At 35.8% G+C, this 21,627-nt stretch overlaps 1 protein-coding gene across 1 annotated transcript in view; it reads right to left on the bottom strand.

Moving 5' to 3' along the window:
* Positions 1-21,627, bottom strand: part of ENPP1 (ectonucleotide pyrophosphatase/phosphodiesterase 1) — a 91,246-nt gene that overhangs the window by 3,698 nt on the left and 65,921 nt on the right. The window contains exons 14-26 of the mRNA XM_011998040.1: positions 19,476-19,584; positions 18,100-18,231; positions 15,489-15,520; positions 14,305-14,432; positions 13,023-13,092; positions 11,507-11,594; positions 10,211-10,380; positions 8,604-8,655; positions 7,179-7,333; positions 4,804-4,933; positions 3,650-3,730; positions 2,353-2,485; positions 691-853 (exon numbers count right to left, since the gene is read on the bottom strand). Coding sequence (XP_011853430.1) covers positions 691-853; positions 2,353-2,485; positions 3,650-3,730; positions 4,804-4,933; positions 7,179-7,333; positions 8,604-8,655; positions 10,211-10,380; positions 11,507-11,594; positions 13,023-13,092; positions 14,305-14,432; positions 15,489-15,520; positions 18,100-18,231; positions 19,476-19,584 — 1,443 coding nt within the window. The remainder of the gene's footprint in view (positions 1-690; positions 854-2,352; positions 2,486-3,649; positions 3,731-4,803; positions 4,934-7,178; positions 7,334-8,603; positions 8,656-10,210; positions 10,381-11,506; positions 11,595-13,022; positions 13,093-14,304; positions 14,433-15,488; positions 15,521-18,099; positions 18,232-19,475; positions 19,585-21,627) is intronic.

Here is a 21,627-nt window from a genome sequence, read left to right as displayed (position 1 = left end):
AAAAAAAAAAAGAAAAAAAAAAGCTAAAATGTTATGCAGTCATGATGTCCCAATCTACAATGTAGATTTTTAAAATTCTGAGCAAATAAGATAATATAAAACAATTATTCCCAAATACACTGGTATGACAATAGGATAAGAAAGGAAAATATTTTTTATAATTAAGTGATACATAGAAAATTTGAAATGTTGTCTAACAACTTTAAGACTAATTTATAACAGTGCTGACACTTTGAAATTATAAATCCAGTTTTGAAATAAGAGAAAATCCATACTTCAGATAAACCCAGGCTTTAGTGGTTAAGCCATACAAAGTTTGATTCTGATCTGATTTTTAGTATCTTTACCAGACAAAGGGGCCAGGCAGGGTGGCTCATGCCTGCAATCTCAGCACTTTGGGAGGCCAAGGCAGGAGGATTATTTGAGGCCAGGAGTTCAAGACCTGCTTGGGCAACATAGCAAGACCCTCTCTCTAAAAAAAAAAAATGAAAAATAAAAGCAGACAAGGGTAGTTTTCCCCAAAGATATGTCATCTTAAAAGATCAAATTTAAAAGCATCCTGTAATTTCAAAGTCCATATATACTCAAGAGTTGTGCTTTCTCTCACTGTAATGTCAGATGTATGACACAAACAAATATGCGTATGTCTAGATTTTCAACACGCAAAGTAAATATACAAAAGCTACTTACAACACAGCTCTCACTGTTATCAGTCCTGTGAGGCAAAATGAAAGCTAAGGTGTCTAAGTTTTCACAGTGCAAAGGAGTCTGAGATGCATCTTTACAGCTTGTTAGCACAATAAAGAAGTGAGTTGGAATCAAAATTTCTTGATTACGGATGACTCTTCTTTTTCTGTAAAATATGCCAATATTCATTTTAAGAAAGAAATAACTATCTTCCTTTTGATGACTATTTCAGTAGAGCATGCTTTTAATACATATAAAAATCAAATTCAAACAAATAATTAAATATAAGAAGCTAGTAATCACAATGCCTCAACATATTCTGCCAGATTCACAGTAATAATTAGAAGATAGGCAGATAAATACAGTCCAAATAATTTTTGTTTTCTGTAGAAATTTATTGACTTTTGGAATTCTTTTAGTTCTACTTAAAGACACTGAAATTGAAACACTAAAGAAAAGAAAATACCATTTTTAAATACCTACGACCAAGAGTATAAACCATTATCGATAGTCTTAACTTCTAGGCCATTATAGACAAATAGTGGGCAGAGAAAGAACTGGTTAGGAATTTTTTATTTCAGCCCCTTCAGAGAGGACATGTTGTCATGAATTGTTTGTTCTAACTGGATTTTCTTCCTTATCTTAGTAACTTAATCTTTTAAACTGCAGTATATTATCAAAGATGTCCCAAATATCTTTACCTCATAGTCATTCTCCTATTTCTTTTTGTTTTAAGGCTGTTTGTTTTTTTAACATCTTCCAAAACTTAAGGTAGTGGAATCATTGTTTTCAAATATGACCTTATGTAGAATCATAATCTATAAAACTATTTAAACAGAGGGCTCTGGGCGAAGCCGTGGGTAGGAAGCATATGCAGTTCTCTTCTTTATCCTCTCTAGTGCTACAGTTTCTAAGGCAGCTTTATGCCTCAAGGGAAAGTAAAAAACTGTAACTTTACAAATTGATGTGCTCTCCGGTGTAATTGTAAGTCACATATATCTAAGTCAGCCTGGGAGAGTAGGAAAGTTCTCAGAGGGGATGAATCTCAGTGGAATCTCAGTCTTTTTCCTACGGACTTAACAGCAAAATTGCTTCCCAAACTACTGTAATTATTGTTTTAATAAAGATCAACCAGTTTCCAAAATGTTCTCTCCCTCTCTTTTTTTAAAAAAGCGCCACCGATGGTTTCCTTCAGACAGTTGCTTTTTATCATGCCCTTCCAGCCAGAGTTGGGTAAAAGCTGTAACATTCACCCAAGGCCACCAGACTCCCAAGCACTACAGCTTTATAACCCTATTCATTCCTAGACTCAGGATATGTGTAGCCACACCATAGAGTTCTTCATCTTCTGAATGACAATATATTAAGATCATACCTTAACAATTAGCCACACAGAGATCTTAAATGAGTTCAACATTTAAACTGAGCTCAAAAATTACTCAACTGAACTGAATGGGTGAGAAACACTACTTCTTTTACCTAAAAAATATTTTACTGAATGTTGAGCAAAACGCCAAAATTGATCAGATATTTCAAAAGGATTCCTGTGTAGTCAGAAATGTCATACACAAACATATGACACTGGGTAAAAAGGGTTCTGTTGACTCAACTGGATGGTAATCCCATTTGGTTCCTATTTTTAAGAGTAATGAAATATGTTCTTACTGCCTCAGAATCTCTAAGGAATCATAACGTCCATCATAATCAAAGTCAAACACAGGACCACTGACAACATTGACACCATTTCTTTCTTCAGCATACTTTCGCAGTAGGGTGTCATGAAAGTAGCGCCATATAACTGAAACGAGATAGAAGACAGTGTAGTTTCAAAAGAACAAGGTACCATGTTGTCATGTGAAATAAACTAACACCATGATTCAAAATTAGCATTTATAGTAAATAAAGATAAAGTCAAGTTTGGCTTCAGTCTTTGTTTTGTTTTTTGTTTAGAGACAGGGTCTTGCTATATCACCCAGGCTGGAGTGCAGTGGCACAATCATAGCTCACTGCAGCCTCAAACTCTTGGGGTCAAGAGATGCTGCTGCCTCAGTCTCTAGAATAGCTAGGACTACAGGTGCACATCACCATGCCCAGTTAATTAAAATTTTTTGTAGAGACTAGAGACCGGGTCTCACTGTTTTCCAGGCTGATCTTGAACTCCTGGCCTCAAGCAGTCCTTCTGAGTTGGCCTCCCCAAAGTGCTGGGACTGCAAGCATGAGTCACCACACCCAGCCTTGGCTCCAATCTTAGTGTGAGGCCAAAACTTCATTGTTCAGCCTTGGCCTTTGAAAGGACTCATAGACAAACGTTGAACCCAATTCTATTTGAGGCATCACTGAACAAGTACATCATGTTCAAATTGTGATCATATGTCATCATTAAGCATAGCAACATTGCAAACACAAACGAGGCATATTATTCAGATTTCCTATTAATATCTGAATATTAACTTTGAAATATTCACAAGTATTCTAGATATAAATTAGAGTAAAAACTCCTTTTATGCTTATATTTTGATATTCTATACATCAATATAAGTAACTATATTTTTATTCCTGTAAAAATCAAATGCTGCAAGTTAATGATGGTGTAAAATCTATTCATTTGAAAGCACAGACAATTATCAAGAACTTCCAAAAAGTTAAATAAGGAAGCCAAATGAAAGTTAATATAAGCGATAGCAGACTGTATTAGCTGAATAACTTTAGGAAGCGCATCATATACTTTCTCACCAAAAATGTTTGCAAACAATTAAATACAAAGCAGAATGGATACTGGAATATACGATAGTTCTAATATTTGTAGAATTTTTGTGTACTAGTATGCTCATAGTTAAACCTTTAAGAATGTATTTGGTATTAATTCATTTAATCTAGACCATAAGTCCTATTACATATGAATTATGCCTATATGTGCAGAAATTAATTAAAATTATCAAATATAGAGTTAACATTTTTTTACCTTGAAAACTCTGGTACATTGGCACTATATTTGTAGTAAGTAAAGCTTCAGAATATATTCCACGTGAATTTTTATTTAGTTCTACAAAGAGAAAAGAGGACAAGTTTTTCATTCTTCACAAATGACATAAGAAATTATAGTTTCTCATGGCAGAGGCGAGCATTTTTAAAAACTAGCTGAGTACCATCTTAAACCTGAAAAACTTTTCCAAGTACTGGGTCAAGGGAAAATGTAATGTGTTTAGTCAAGTCCTTTACAAAAATAAGATATTTAAGGCTTTTCAAGATGAGCATGTCAAAGAAACATAAACTTTAATAACAAGAGCCCCAAATTAAACATATTCAAACTTTATTGACCTTATTTCAACTAAAAGGAATTGTGTTGACAATCTTCTTTCCTTACACTTTTTCACAGTGAAAAGAAAAAAGAGAACTTCTGGCTCCAGAACAACACCTGCTACCCAGAAAAAACATCACAGGATGTCTGTCTCGAAATGCCATACAAGGCTTCTCTGTATGAATCTGAGGCTTGGACCTAGTCTATTTTTATAATGCAATAGCCAAGTTCTGACTTCAGACACACACTCTGGGAACTGAACTGGATGCTGATGGTAGTTGAGCACCTGCAGCTTTCGATTTTTGCCTTTTAAGGCTGGCCGCAAAATGGCTTCTCATCAACATACAAATTTGCCATTTCAAAAAATAGTATACTTAGCTTCAAAAAAGCCATTCCCTAGAGGTTCTGGATCAGTGAAAAAGCAAGACTATTTAAGCCTCTACCTTTACCTACTTCTCTGACAATCTCATTTTCTTTTTAAACAACAAAGTTAGATCTCCTTCCTAAGAACCTTGATATAGTCTTCCAACTTGATATATATATATATTCCAACTTCACAGTATTCTCAAATTCTGTTATAAGGAACCATGAAGTATACTGCTCACCACATCTGCACTAAATCAACTACCCCCCAGCCAAAAGAAAATTTTATAAAATTCAAGTTTTAGAGGATTAAAATTTTTCCCTTGGTAGTTATAGACTAAATCCACAATTTTTCACCAATAAATAATGTATGGTAGGATTTATAAACAAGAAAGAAAACAAAAAGGAGGAGAAGAGGATAAGAAAAGGGAAGGTCAGGAGAGGAAGAAACTTACGTGGTGGGGAGAGGAACCCGTAACTCACTTTGGTGTTATTTTTATAAAATGAACATTTATGGACAGGACTAAGAGAAATTCTAAAGTCCTGGTACAGACAGTTGGAAAAGTCTTCCGTAGAGAAACTGTCCTGAAGAACGAAATGAAAAGAACTCTCAGGTATCAGGCACAGAGAAGAAAATTGCTCTATTAATATTTAAAGGTGAACTACATCATAAAATTATGAAGCTCTAGCTGTCAGCTCATGTCCTTGACTGTTTTCCCATTTTCCTACTAGTATAGTCATCTTTTTTTCTAACTAAAGTGTAAAAATGCTTTAAAATATTAAAGATACTAATTGTCATATTTATGCAAATATTTTCAGATTCTGCTATGCTGATATGAAATAATGTTTAGAATGTCTTTATCTACAATTTTAAATTTGTATTTATTTATTTATTTTTTAAGACGGAGTCTCTCTCTGTCACCCAGGCTAGAATGCTGTGGCGCAATCTCGGCTCACTGCAACTCTGCTCCCCAGGTGCAAGCAATTCCCCTGCCTCAGCCTCCCGAGTAGCTGAGACTATAGGCATCTGCCACCACACCTAGCTAATTTGTGTGTTTTTAGTAGAGATGGGGTTTCACCATGTTGGCAAGGCTGGTCTTGAGCTCCTGACCTCAGGTGATCCACCCGCCGCAGCCCCCACAAAGTGCTGGGATTACAGGTGTGACCCACCACGTCTGGCTAATTTTTTGTATTTTTAGTAGAGACGGGGTTTCACCGTGTTAGCCAGGATGGTCTCGATCTCCTGACCTCGTGACTCGCCCTCCTCGGCCTCCCAAAGTGTCGGGATTACAGGTGTGAGCCACCACACCTGGCCAATTTTAAGCCTTTATATAGTAAAATGCTGATTTTTAGAGATCTGAGTCTATCTTCCATAGCCAACTACACTGCCAAAAGTCGCTGGAGCAAGGGAGAAGAGTCACTGAACAGCAACGCAAAAACCTCAAGCATCGCAATGACTGTAAAGTCATGCATTTTAATTATATAAGAAAACTGAAAATGAAATCAAGGAACACCATAATTAAGGTATAAATATTAATAGGATGGGGTGCCTATAAAAAGTAGTGTAGACTGATGAATCAGAAAGTCAAAAATTTTTTTAAGTGTTTGGTGTTTGAAGACAGTCTTGAAAAATTTTAAAAATCAACGTTCAAGAAACTTTATATAAATATATGTGTGTATTATATATTTGGAACATAGAAATTATACATAAACAGACATTTCCCTATCTTTTTATTTGGCCATCTCACTGATTAGTAAAAATAATTTTATTTTTTAAATCAAATTGCTGCCCTCCACTATGCTCTCTCAAATCCCTTTGTCGTTCCCTTAGGGCATCCTGTACCTTGCCAGTCACTTTCAGTTTCATCCCAGTTTAAAATTTCAATTCCACGTAAGACCAAAATCTCATCTTCCCCCTTCTCTCTTTCCAGCACCATCTCCTTCACCATTCCTTCTTCTACCAGAGCACCCAGGCAGCCATGAGTGAGGGGGAAGGCGGCTTTTATTCTGGGATATTTGCCCTCACTCTTTTCAAGGCCTAACTCCTCTGGTGGTGGTGGTGGGCAGGATTCTGGCCTCTCCCTGGTTTGGGCTCATGTCTTCCTATAGATGGTACATGCAATGATGTTACTGAGCTTTAATGGCTTTGCCAAACAGTGAGGGCTCCCTTAGATTTGAACAGCTGAGGGAAATACTTGTCCTCACACAGCCATGTATTTAGAAATGGGTAACTGTGACTGATCCTAAGGCTGATTTCATGCAATTATAAATTGGAATCATAAAATATTAAAATTGGGGTCAGGGAGGCAAAAGAGAATTCTTTTCTTTTTTCTTTTTCTTTTTTTGTTTTTTTTGAGACGGAGTCTCACTCTATAGTCCAGGCTGGAGTCTCCTGCCTCAGCCTCCTGAGTAGCTGGGACTTCAGGCGCCCGCCACCACGCCCGGCTAATTTTTCTGTATTTTCAGTAGAGACAGGGTTTCACCGTGTTAGCCAGGATGGTCTCGATCTCCTGACCTTGTGATCCACCCGCCTCGGCCTCCCAAATTGCTGGGATTACAAGTGTGAGCCACTGCGCCCGGCCCAAAAGAGAATTCTTTACTGCACAACTCTCATTTCACAGAAGAAATTTGGTCTGAGTTCTCAAAGTCATGCAGTTGCTCAGTGGCAGGGCTTGAACTGGAACTGAATTTTTCTGACTCCCTGTTCAGTGTTCCACTAATGCAGGAACTGAGTATAAAGCCAAGGTGAACAGTGAGAAACTATGCATTCAACGTTCTGCTTAATCATTAATTTGAAATAGCCACACATGAAGAGGTGACAAATACTTGCATTTCTGTCCATGGTATAGGATGTCCAAAGCGGCATTAAGATGTCTTGGCTGTATCCACTCATAAACTGGTGCTGGGAGAGAAGACAGATGGTGTTTTTCTTCTGGAGAACTCTGGGTCTTCCATAGGGTAAAGTTTCATGCTTAATATTCTTCTCTTGGGTCATAGGATGAAAATAAATAAATTTAGTTAGTGTGCATTATACGATAATATATAGTGTGATACCCTCATCTAATCCTTTCTTCTACTTAACCATATTGAAGATTTACTTTTAACTATTAAAAAAACTGATTACAAAGGGTAGAAGCATAAACACTTAAGAAGACACGTGAGATTCACTGTAATTTTTGCCTATAAAGATTCTGAAATCAATGTAATATCAAGATACCATGAGGACACTACATGAAATTGCTGAATATTCCAGTTAATTCAAAGTTATATTATCAAAAATTCTTAAGCATTATTTTAATTATTTATTCTTTAGGACACACTCCAGAAAGTAAATTTTTTAAATGATATGTGTACTTGGAAAGCAGAAGTTCAGAATTGAAACTATGAGATTAAACTAAATAAAACAATAACAATATAGATATTATTTATTGCCCTTTTCCCAAACGTCAAGTGCTTGCTACACATCATATAACTAATTTTTACATTTCCATATGAATTAAGGTTTATGCCCATTTTACAGATGCGGAAACAGCAGCTGACAGGGAATACTCCTTCCATGAACATATAGTACCTAAGCTCATATTCAAACTTGGATCTACTCAATTCTGAAAGTGCCACCATTCACTACAATACTTTGCCACCTTGAAGATATCCTAGGGATTTTACAGAGACAAGCTCATATCAGAATTAACACAGAATTTACCTCTTTATTCTAGTAGAAAGAAAAAAAAAAAGTGTGCCAGGTAACATAAGGATGAGAGAGTGTATTACAGTGACTCCAAACATTCAAGTCATAATTGAAAAATTTCATCAGTTGTCTGTATATCCTTGATTTTGGGTCAAAAGTGATGAAGAAATAGCTTTAGATCAATAAATCAATATATAACCTTGTATGATTAACTAAGAACCAGGTGAGATAGAAACTTAGATATTTCAAATGGGAATCTGAGTCTCTACTATCAACCTATAGAAATCGTCAAAAATTTCAGAACACCTCCATTATGCTCATAAACTGTGACTCAGCTTCCACTAAATACGTTACATACAATATCCACTGCAAAATATCTCTTCTTTCCTTATGTCTAACAGTCTAAACTGTCAAGCAAAGAAACCTCTATGTTTCATCAGGTGGTCCTCCAGAACTCCCTTTATTTTATTGGTTATTCTCAAATAATGTCCCCCAAACCAGTTCTCTGCATTTCACACTGATCAGAAAACTGTTTCACATTCCAAGCTTGAGGGTAGCATGCCTTACCTTCTGCCATGGTCAGATTAAACTGTGTCTGAAAATCCTCAATTGGCAAAATCTAAAAAAGGTTATAAAACTATTTTTAAGGACTGACAGACATGTTTTAATTTTTGTAACACAGAACTGCTATAGATTGATTATCCCAACATAGAACAAAGATCATTTACAATAGTCTTGTATGAGTGGATTTTTTTTTTTTTTCTCTTTAAAGGCAAGAGTCTTGCTCTTTCACCCAGGCTGGCGTGCAGTGGTGCAATCATGACTCGCTGCAGCCTCGGTCTACTGGGCTCAAGCAATCCTCCCACCTAGGTTCCCAAGTAAATGGGACTCCAGGCATATGCTACCATGCCCAACTAATTTTTTTAGCTTTTTGTACAGATGGGGTCTCCCTATGTTGCCCAGTCTGGTCTTGAACTCCTGGTCTCAAGCAATCCTCTCACCTCGGCCTCCCAAAGTACTGGGATTACAGGTGTGGTACACTATGCCTGGACAGAAGTTACTTTTTTGATGAACAGGACAGAGGAGAGGAATGACAGTTGCAAAAGACAAAATTGTTAGTATACTAACATTATTGTTAGTATACTAACATTATTGTTAGTATACCAGCATTACGCCAGTAATTAAAAAATAAGAATATGATTGCTGCTTTGTAATTCTTATCTCGGTACCCCAAGTCTTTCTTCTAGTCTAACTCAAGTCTAAAACAAAATGTAAAGCATAAAATAAACTACTCTCCAAATTGCTATATATACACATATATAGTGTATATACACATATATAGTGTATATATACACACATATAGTGTATATATGTATATTTTTTATATATATCAAAATACATTTATATATTTATATTTCTATATTATATTTTTAATATTATATTTTATAGATATATATTTATATATGTTTTTGTATATATGTGTGCACGTGTGTGTGTGTGTGTGTGTGTGTGTATATATATATTTTTTTGAGACGGAGTCTCACCCTGTTGCCCAGTCTGCAATGCAGTGGTGCGATGTTGGCTCACTGCCACCTCTGCCTCCCAGGTTCAAACGATTCTCCTGCCTCAGCCTCCTAAGTAGCTGGGATTACAGGTGCCCGCTTATGGATGTTATCAATTTTGTTCATAACTCGTCTAGCATTTTTATCTTTTTATAATAATGATATATTAACATGGAAGTAAAAAAGGACAGTGTAATATATTCATTTCATACCAAGAAATCTTTTTTCCTCCCTACACTTAAACAACCTGAATTGTATTTTTAAAAAGGTACATTGTGATTGGTTTCCTATGTGCTCATGACCTCACTGCTAGAGTAACAGTACAGATTCCCTAATACAGGAGGCTCAAGAACTGAACTAGACTTCTTCACATCTGCACCCAAGTCAAGTCACAGCTCCAAGGAATTAAAAATAAGAGCATAAAATGCAAAAACTAGAAAGAGAAAAGAAATATTACAAAAGATCTGCATGTGCCCCCTAGGATTAAACTATATGTTTACCTACCCCCACTCCTAAATTCTAATTTGATTATTAAGTATTTCTACAGCACATGCTGTGCAGAGGGTGCTATCAAACCATACATACTGGACCAAACTTCCTGACAATACTTACCGAAGGGTTACATGAGCAGCCAAGGTTATCTCTGGGGTTTCTTGTGAAGGGGCACTGTATCAGGGGGTGCACCTCTTTGGGATGCTTTGGTGTGTAAACGGGATTCTTTAGAAGGTGGTTAAGACTTCCATGAGTTCCGTTATTAGGAGCCGGTGTTAAATTCAGTAAATCTGCATCATTTCAAGAATGGTAGAGTTACTTAGATGTTTCAAATCAAACAAATAGTAGACTTGTGCCATGATCTTTACTTTTTTAAAACCAAATACATGAGTCCTTTACTCTTTAACTAAAAGAAAAGTATAAAACTCTCCTGAGTTTTAGAGTATTTAAGACTAGCTTCTTTTTAATAGAAGTACTGATATGTATATGCTGTATTTCAGTACAAAATTTCTGATTTTTAAAGTGTACAATAACTAGTCACCACCTGTTGAATGCATATTTTCTGCCAATCATGGTGCTAACATATTTTCTTATTTATTCCCCAAAACAATTTTATAAGTTATCATCAATATTTGGTAGATGAGTAATCAAAGTGTTTTGCCCAAGTCTCAAAGTTACTAACTGAACGATCTAGAATTAAAAACCATCTTTGTCTGAGTCTAAGACTCATGCTCTTAAATGTGATAACAGCAAATACTTATGTAGTAAGCACTTACTATATGCCAGGTGCTGTTTTAAGTATTTTAGGATATATTAACTCATTTAAACTATATAGACTCCCACCAAAAGAATTATAGTTAAGACATATTTAAGGTTTTGTAAATGCCTAGGACCATTATGAGAATAAGAAATTAATATTTAAAACACAATGCTTCACTATAAAAGGACTACTTCAGAAGGTACAAAGTAAACCAAGAATATCCCTAATGTGTCCTCCGTCATTTCTACAACCTTGACATTGACTTACATTCAACCATTATGGCTACCAGAAGTTCCACAAGTTTTGTCCACCTTTCACTGCCCTCAATGTCTTTTCTCTGGCTTCTATCACTGCTCTGAGTCAGGAATCAAATAATTAAGCTGAGGGTCTAGAAAAGTGCTGAGCACTGGGGGTGTGCAGACCACCCTGCTGTGAGTGGTGTACTTTAACCAGCAAGCAGCCTAGTGGAACAAACAGATAAGTAATAAGATGACATGTTCCCCATATTTCTTCAGTGAGTCCGAGTCAGGAAGAAGGTAAAAATCTGTCTTGCCTCACCGTCCTCTCCACAAAGGTGCCTACAATGTGACCTGCTTTTGACAATCTTATTTCAGGTCTGTTTTCAGAAGGGAAAAAAGCCACCTGTTCACACTTACCACACATTAAGTTATAGACTTCAATGTTTTCAAAGGTGTCAACCTCAATGCCATGCTTGAATCCAGGTCCATAGCCAACAAAGAGGGCCTAGATGGCCAAAAAAGGAAGTTTATCAGTGCATTTCAGCTGTCTGCAGGTTAGTCCAAAAAACTCTGTTATCCAAATTGTACACATACAAACTGGTTATGATAAGATAAGAGGAAAACTACCATGCTCAGTGGACTTTGTGGGAAATATAGTTTTAACTCTATCACACATATAATCTAAGAACATCTAGGATATGTCTCTTAGTTTTACTACAATTCTTGACTTGACAATCAGAACAGAATGAATGATAATTTTTTTTTTCATCTATGACATTGAATATAAACTTCACCCTGCCCACCTTACACAGTGCTGCAGGGATCAAATTAGAAAATTACTATAAGTTTATTTTGAAAACATTAAAGTGCTGGGTAAATGTAAGATATTATCTCTTCTAAGAATGTAAATATGATACTTTATCTATCACTAGCTTTCTTAACTGTAAAGCAATATTCTTAACAGAGCACAAAAAACATGAAAAATAATTATTAGAAATATAATAGGAGATACGTCATATGCTTATGAAACATGAATATAAAATTTTATTAATTTTTTAATTTTTATGGATTTAGGGGTATGAGTACAGTTATCTTTCATGGATATATCACATAGTGGTGAAGTCTGAGCTTTTAGTGTTACCCATCACCAGAACAGTGTACATTGAACCCAGTAAGTGGTATTTCATATCTCACACTCCTCCCATCTTCCCACCTTTGGGGAGTCTCCAATATCTATTATTCCACTCTGTACATCCGTGTGTGCCTACTGTTTAGCTACCACTTACAAGTGAGAACATGTGGTTTTTAGTTTTTTGTTTGAGTTATTTCACTAAGGATAATTGGCCTCCAATTCCATCCATGTTGCTTCAAAGAACATGATTTCATTCCTTTTTATGGCTGAGCAGTATTCCACGATATATACACACACACACACACACACACACACACCCCACATTTTTAATCCATACTCCATTGATAAATATTTAGGTTGATTTCATGACTTTACTCCTGTGAACAGTGCTGCGATAAACATACGAGTGCAGGTGTCTGTTTGATAAAATGATTTATTTTCCTTTGGGAAAACCCAGTAGTGGGATTGCTGGATTAGGAGTAGTTTCATTATTATTTCTTTGAGAAATCTCTATACAGTGATCCACAGAAGTTGTACTAACTTACACTCCCTTCGACTGTGTATACGTATTCCCTTTTCTCCACATTCTTGCCACATCTGTTGTTTTTTGACTTTTTAGTAATAGCCAATGAATATAAAATTTTAACAAAATTCTTTAATGTTCAAAGAAAAATAGCTTTATGAAAGTATGTTTCATTAATTCTCATTCAAGACATAATCACAGTCTGTTTTCAAATGTAAAACTTTGTATATCATTTTTTCTTTAGATTCAATTCAATTAAGTATAATAGGTTTACTCACTTGCATATTTGAAAATATATTGTCAGAGCCATGAAATCCACTTCCACAATATTTCCGTTCTGAGGGATTCCTATTGTTGACATATATGAATTAAAAATGTAAAGTCCTTTCATAAAACATAACATTATTTTCATTAATAAAAAGTATGTAACTATTTTGTTAAACCAACATAACGGGTAAATAAAACCACCTGGCTTTGAAAAGCATTAAGAAGTCACTTCTATCTTTTATTTCATGGACAAACAAACTATAAGCAATATAGTAGACAGAAGAAAAACCACTAGCATCAGGACAGAAGTGGTTTTGAACATTGGCTGAGTGATTAACTACCCGTGAATTTAGATAGATTTAACTATCATCTTTGATTTCAATTTCTCATGTTGGTTATTTGTAAAAATTCAATGATGTAGCCTAAAGAAATGCTTGCAACATGGTGTTTAGATATTTACTAAATATTAGTACTCTCATGAAGATAGGACCATTTCTCCTTTCATATTCTTTTTTTTTTTTTTTGAAAATGAAAAGCCCAGCTCTCCAGTAAGAGTGGAGACAGTATAATTCTGTTTACTGAATTTTGGTTCACTGCTTAGGTTTTGCTTGACAGGGTTATGTATCATGACTGGCTTCTTGGCAACCACCAAAACAGTTAATGAACAAATTGTGAGATATTAACACTATTAACCATCCAAATAATTTGCCAAACACACCAATAAACTAAAGTTTATTGATGGATTAGTATGAGAAGAATGAAAAAACAACTGTGTATAATGAAGATAGTTACTCATTATTATAAAGTAAAGTGCTTTTACCAACTGTTGGCTGGGCTTTGGCGGCACAATTAGACATACTGTAATGTGTAGAAGACATGCAATGGCAAGTGGTAACAAATGTAGATTGTAAGAAGTAATCAATATAGATATGAAAAGCCAGACCAGTGATTCCTAGCCAAGGATGGTCTGGGTGATCCCTCCTTCCCAGGGGACTTTTGGCAATGCTGAGGGACATTTTTGGTTGTCACATTAGAGAAGAAGTGCTACTTTCATCCAGTGGGGAGAAGTAAAGGATCCTTGTCAAATATCCCACAATGTGCAGGACAGCTCTCCACAACAAAGAATTATCTAACTCAAACATCCATAGGCCGACATTAGAAATCCTGAGTTAGAGTGAAGAGAATCATACTTCTACAGTTTTCACATAACAATATTGTTAGAAAGGGCCCAGTGGTTACCCTGAATCACTAACCGATCAGGTTAAGTTTACCTGGGACACTGTCAGAACTTACAATGCAAGTTGCCACTGAGGGTCCAAATAGAATGTCAAGGGCTCAATTCTATCACTCTTAGCAAAGTGCAAACGCTTAGGTAAGAAATGTTTCAGGTAAGGTTTGAAGTGTTGGTTTGGTTCCCGGCACTGAAATTGCAAACAGCAAAGAAAAAGTATTATTTCCCTGTTATCTAAAGTGTTAACTTTTCTTGAAATTGCTTTCTAACTTCACATGAAATTTTTTTTCACAAACATTTCATCAGCCGGCCCAATAAGTCAGATGAAAAAACAGCTAAAAGTTCTTACTATTTGTATAATGTAAAAGGTAAATCTTCCAAACTACTTGAAACATTTAGAGGAAATCATAATTATTACTGCATAAAAGCCCCAGAACTCAGATAGTGTCACTAGATTATATTAAGTTACCACTGATGGTTCTATTTTCAAACATCCTTATAACTGCAATTTAAGAGTTTTCTTGCAGATTTAAAATGTGTGAGTATAAAATGTAGTATAGATAACTCAGCACTAGTATAAAAACTTATTTTTTAAGGCATAAAAAAAGACTGGAAGGAAATATATCATAATGCTAATGGTGTTTATGGTGGTACAGCCATACGGTTTTTCCTTCTACTTTAAAAATTATTTCTTGTAAATAGTTTTAAAATTATTTCTTCTTCTCATATACATTTCATAATGCCAATAGATAAATTCTTTAAAAATTTTCAAATCTACATTATTGGGACACAACCTTAAAGATCTTTAAACTACACAGCATTTCCATGTTGGCCCAGGTTACTAAAATATTCTTTTTTTTTTTTTTTTTTTGAGACGGAGTCTCGCTCTGTCGCCCAGGCTGGAGTGCAGTGGCACAATCTCGGCTCACTGCAAGCTCCGCCTCCCGGGTTCACGCCATTCTCCTGCCTCAGCCTCCCGAGTAGCTGGGACTACAGGCGCCCGCCCCTGCGCCCAGCTAATTTTTTCTATTTTTAGTAGAGACGGGGTTTCACCATGGTCTCGATCTCCTGACCTTGTGATCCGCCCGCCTCGGCCTCCCAAAGTGCTGGGATTACAGGCGTGAGCCACCGTGCCCGGCCTAAAATATTCTAATCCTTCAATCCCAATAATAGATGCTGAAACTTTTCTCTGTATATATTATACAAAACTAAAAATAACTAGATAATGGAAAATAAAGATACTCACAGAAAGATTTCGGGCAATGCCTTCATAGTTAACTGGAGGGGAACAAACATAAGAATTAATAGTTGATTGTATGCTATAACTAAAACATAATACAAAAATGTAGAATGTCAGATCCAAACTCTATATTTAAACACCAAGGCAGGTTTTAAAGAGTTCATTTAAGTCATTACATTGTAGCCACTGAAAGGAATTAGACAGACCTTTAGGTATCACCCTGTAATGACACCCATGATATAGTGTCATATTGTTAAATGGAAAGACAAGTTACAGAACATCTACGTATCCATCCATCTGATAACCCACATGTCCATTCATCCATCTAACTATCCATCCACCTGTCCAATCATCTTTCCATCCCGTTAGTAACCAATATCCATCCATCCCTCAAAGTATCTATCCATCTAGATCTGGTATGGTTTCACTGGGTAAAAATAAAAACTGTATGTGTTTTGTAAAGCTGATTTGTACCTCTAGTTCCCTAGGAAATACTCAACAACAAAAATAATTATTCGAATATCACAATTATCCGGGAAGACATAATCCAAGCTTAACAACGGTTGTTTCTAAACAGGGGAAATGAATTGTCAAGTAGGAGGACTTCAGGTGGGAAGCTGTTACTTTTTACTTTGTATACTTCAATATTCAATGACAGTTCTAGAATTTTCAAATAAGAGGTGTATGAGGAAACTTCAAAGAGAAGGCAAGTAGACTAATTTAAAAACTGAATTTGCATAGTAAGGCCATGGATTTACTTAGGGTACTTTCTACTACAAATCAATAACTGTCTAGCTTCCCAGATTTTATTTTAGCCAAACATTACACAAATTGGAGAAAATTATCCAGATAAGAGTATACATTTTATATACATATATTTTATATATTTATGTAAAGTGATATACATATATAGTTTTTGCTTTAATTTGGGAAACTTGAGGGCCTAACTGAGATAAGGGTATGGCACAGCTTAGCTATCCCATCCCAAACATCTCTGGAGACTGCTCTTGCCCTAGAGTTTTTTTTTTTTTTTTTTAGATGGAGTCTCTCTCTGTCACCAGGCTGGAGTGCAGTAGCGCGATCTCAGCTCACTACAACCTCTGCCTCCCAAGTTCAAGCGATTCTCCTGCCTCAGCCTCCCCAGTAGCTGGGACTACAGGCATGTGCCATCATGCCCGGCTAATTTTTATATTTTTAGTAGAGACAGGGTTTCACCATGTTGGCCAGGATGGTCTCGATCTCTTAACCTTGTGATCCGCCTGCCTTGGCCTCCCAAAGTGCTGGAATTACAGGTGTGAGCCACCATCATGCCTAGCGTATCTGTATAATTTTTAGAACAGGTTTTATAACAGTCATGTACTACTTTTCTAAATTAAAAAAATACTAATTAAAACTTGGTATTAGGCATACACAGCCTGTGCTTTGTAACACTGTGTAAATATATCTGCATAACCATTTTCCTGCAGTGAAATATATTTTCCTCATTAATAGTCAATAGTATCTACCTATTGAAACATATCTTACCAAATAGCCCAACCTAACCCAATTCTGATAATTGTCAGAAAAGCTTATTCTATTTCTGTTTCAAAGTTAACTATATCAAAAAGGCAAACAAAATTTGCTCTACACATCTGAAAGTTATCATGGATGGTAATCAAAATGAGAGGGAGGTAACAGAGGTGGAAACAGTTATGAAATACACTTGACTGGCAAAAGAATAAATATTTTAAAACATCTTTTGGCAGTTTATGTTCCATATGTGGTCAAGAGAGAATGTGAAATTCATTCTTCCCTATTTAAAAGATACATTCTTTATTGTTTCTGAAATGGTTTAAGGGAGGACAGGAATCAATTGCCTATAGTATTAATCATTTCTGCCAGCATTCCTCCTCACAATAGAATATTATTCCCATACTAAGTAATTTTAATGGAGTGTCATTAATTAATTAAACTTGAATAAATGTAGTTGGATTTTTCTCTTAAACTTTTTTTCTAGTATAATCTTCACTCTGATACACAAGTAAAACACATACTTCAACATAAAATTGCACTAAGCTCATCAAATACTATGCTTAGTCCATGAATAACCAATAGGTAAGTTGTGTTCTCACATCCAGTCCCATAAAATCCATTTGTGTACAAAAGATCTGCATTGGAGATTTAATCATGAAAAAAATTAACTCTGATTCCCTTTAGTTTAGAGATATAATGATTTAAAGGAAGGTATTCTTTTTTTTTTTTTTTTTTTTTTTGATACCAAGTCTCACTCTGTTGCCCAGGCTGGAGTACAGTGGCATGACCTTAGATCACTGCAACCTCCACCTCCTGGGTTCAAGCGATTCTTGTGCCTCTGCCCCCCGAGTAGTTGGGATTACAGACATCCACCACTAAGCGAGGCTAATTTTTATATTTTTAGTATAGATATAGTATAGTATCATATATGTATTTTCAGGGTTTCACTACATTGGCTAGGCTGGTCTCGAACTCCTGACCTCAGGTGATCCGCCCACTTCGGCCTCCCGAAGTGCTGTGATTACAGCGTGAGCCACCATGCCTGGCCTAGAGGAAGGTATTCTTAATATGACCATATTCAAAGTTATCACAGAGATATACTTACATGAATAGTATTTATCTGGGACATCAGAGGGTCTCAGTCGAGCTGCAGGTCCATAGATAACTTTAATATTTTTAACATCCCCCAAATATTTATTCAGATATATGTATTTCTTACAACTGCCTTGTTCCATGCCTAGGAGAAAAAAAAAAATCCCAAAACATGCTGTAACTTGAATAAAAAATTCAATATGCAGAGCAGAATTTCCTTCACTTCCAGAGTTAAATTCGTTAAACAAGGGTGTGTAGCACTCATATTAGTTGAACATCTGATAGGTAAGACAGAATTTCAGTTGTACCTATCGCTTCACTTTTTTCAAAATCTCTTCCATCACCCAAATTTAGTTTAATGTTTCTTTTTATTTATATATTACAATATCATCATGAGAGTAAAGAAGAATGTCTTATCACAGTTTTAGACTGAATGTGAAAGCCCAGTTATTTGCCCCAAACCACCTGGGAGTGGATGTGTATGAGTCACTCTCATTCCAAGACTGGAGCTTCTTTAGTATGTAACTTCTTAGGACTGCTTCTAAACACAGATTTCTATAATTATTTCTGAAGCAAACAACAAGAACAATAACAAAAAGAACCTATCTTCTACTTTCTATAGGCACACTGCTCCTATAGTCCCCAAACTGTACACAAGGGTGTTACAAAGATCACAGTAAGTACAAGTGAAATTAAAATACTATCGAAATTAATATATAATGCTTCTAAAGTCAAATTTATCATGCTAAAGAAAATTGAAGGCTGGGCACGATGGCTAATCCCTGTAATCCCACCACTTTGAGAGGCAGCGGTGGGAGCTTGAGACCACGAGTTCGAGACCAGCCTGGTCAACATAGCAAGATCCCATCTCTACCAAAAAAAATTCTCTTTATTAGTCAAGGCACATGCCTGTAGTTCCACTACTCAGGAGGCTGAGGCAGGAGAGTCACTTGAGCCCAGGAAGCTGAGGCTGCAGTGAGCTGTGATCATGCTACTGCACTCCAGCCTGGGTAACAGTGTGAGACTGTCTCAAAAACAAAAAAAGACAATTGAAGACATAATAATCAGTTCCAATTAAATCTAAAATTGTAGAGTTATAAAAATTTAATGTTGAAAATGTATATTTTTTAACTATTCAAATTCTTGGTGTATTCCTTTTTCTCAAATCAGAAGATTGGTACATTGTGCTTGACAAGCACTTAGGTTTCTGTGAATTCTGTGTTTCACTTATATTTTATATTTCATGTATTTTTTTCCTAAAGACTTTCCACAAGAAACTACATTTTTTCAAAAGAATTCACTATAACATTCCGAAGAAATTAGGAAACAATCAAGTAAACTTTGTTCAGCCCTTTATCCTGAAGAGCAAATAATGCAAATTCAGATTACCATGATCCGAAACAAGGATGAGGTTCAGGCATCTGTGCAAGTTCAGCTCTTTCAGACCATCCATCAGCATACCAACCATATTGTCAACCCTCTGCAAGGCTTTGATGACCTAAGAATGGGAAGCAACAACCTCATGCGATGCATTCCACACTAATGGCTATTTATACATAAAGTAATCTCTGTTAAAAATAAAAATAAAAAAAAAAAAAAGAAGAAGAAGAAAAAGAAAGAAAGATAGATAGATAAGGGCCAGTGGATGCAACTAGGATGAGCTGATTCACATTAGACTAAGACAGGTCAGGGTCAGAGATACAAAGAACAGTAAATAACAGCAGATCATTAACAATGCAAGAGTCCTAATTCTATACATGTTCAATTTTAAGTTTTGTGAATGAGATTCGCTGATCTACTAGTTCTCCCTTCCTGAGGTCAGAATGCTACTACTTAAATTAGACCCAACTTAAGCCAAAATAATAATAGCTCAAATCTATAGTGTTTGGCCAGAAACCAACATGTTCTTAATTACCACTTCATTTTCCTCAATTAATTTCTTCTTATACTTTCTGATCATTCAAATGGTCGTTGTATAAATACGTTTCCTAATTTTCAAAAATGTTCAAATTATTCATGAAATGCTTCTTATAATTCAATGTATTTAATTTTCTAAATTAGAACTCATAGGACTACAACTCATTATTTCCTTACAAACTGCACGTATTTTACGTATGAATATTACAGGAACACAGAATGACAAATGATATTGGTAAATTGCTTTCTGGCACTCATTTTACCCTCTCTCCTTGCAAAACCATTTGAGAAAAATTCTTGTGCAGTTTTGTATGTTTTCTGTAACGTGTGGACTCAGTTTAATCTTCATTCATTGTCAGTATATTTCACTGTAATATGAGATAAGCTTTTTCACTGTAATATGAAACAAGACAAGGTCTTTCATTCAAAGACATCCAAGCAACATGAATTGGAATTTTTAAGCATTAAGATAAAGTGGGTTTTGTTGTGCCAGTAATGCTGGAGTTTACAGAGTTTGCAAATTGATGGATATGATTTGAAAAGTAATGGGCTCAACCTTAAATGAAGATGAGTCAGAAAAGCAGATGCTTTGGCACATTGTTAGTGAATTAGAAAAGGTAGCAATGATTTTAAACTGTATGTAACCTTATAAACAAGTATAAAACGATCCTTGGATTTTTCTGTAGCCAAATTGACCCGGACACAAATCTTGGGTATCAGTGACTTTAGTCAAAGAGCAAAAATCAAACTACCATGTAGCCAATTGTTCAAATCAAGACAACAGCTACAAGAAACTTTTCCCTTTGACCAATTATGACATGTCCAAGTTGTTGGCATGCATCTTCCTTATCCTCCCTCTAAGCCAGGAGTATTTCTGCTAAGTTGAAGGACAGAATGAAAGGAAGGCACAATGGAGTTACTAACTACAGTGGAGCTGCTGGAGATGGATTTTGATGGAAAGAATCCAAAGGGTAAAAAGGGACCTAGGTGAGGGTCAACTTCCCTCTTCACTCTCTTTTATCCAACGTGATAGTGATCCAGGCAGTACCTACTTTTTAAGAGGGGCAAATCTAGGGCAGAATCAGGGAAAGGGAAATGAAGGGAAGATGGTTTAGGCAGCTGTTGTAAATTCAAGTGAGAAAAATAAGGATGCTTTTTTTCCCTCCCTCTGCTGTTGCTGAATTAGGCAAGCAGCACCCTCAAAAACAGGGATCATGACAGACATGTCAGGCTAGGCTTTAGTCTCAACTCTGTGCTGAAGAGTCCTTAAAGCTCACCAACTATCCAACCTGGGCTACCTGGGCAGGAGAACTGATAGGAATTTGAGAGTGAAGCCCTAGAAATTAAGAAAGTGTTTTTTTTTTAAATAGTCTATGACCTCCTTGGAATCACAGGCGGCACAAGATAACTACAAAAGGATTCAGACAGGAGGGATCCTGGCAATACCTCTTTCCACTTTCATCATGACCCAAAATAGTCAAGATCCTTACTTTTTACTTCCTTTCATATCTTAGGTCACAGACAAAATATATATCAGAAGGAAAGTTAACTTAGAGGTACAAGGAAATATGCTCAAATCATTTTCTTTTTCTTTCTCTTTTTTTTTTTTTTTTTTTTTTTTTTT

The sequence above is a fragment of the Mandrillus leucophaeus genome, unplaced genomic scaffold (assembly GCF_000951045.1).
Source record: "Mandrillus leucophaeus isolate KB7577 unplaced genomic scaffold, Mleu.le_1.0 Scaffold552, whole genome shotgun sequence".
In the NCBI taxonomy this organism is placed as follows: Eukaryota; Metazoa; Chordata; class Mammalia; order Primates; family Cercopithecidae; genus Mandrillus; species Mandrillus leucophaeus.
This window is presented reverse-complemented; position numbering and strand designations above follow the sequence as displayed.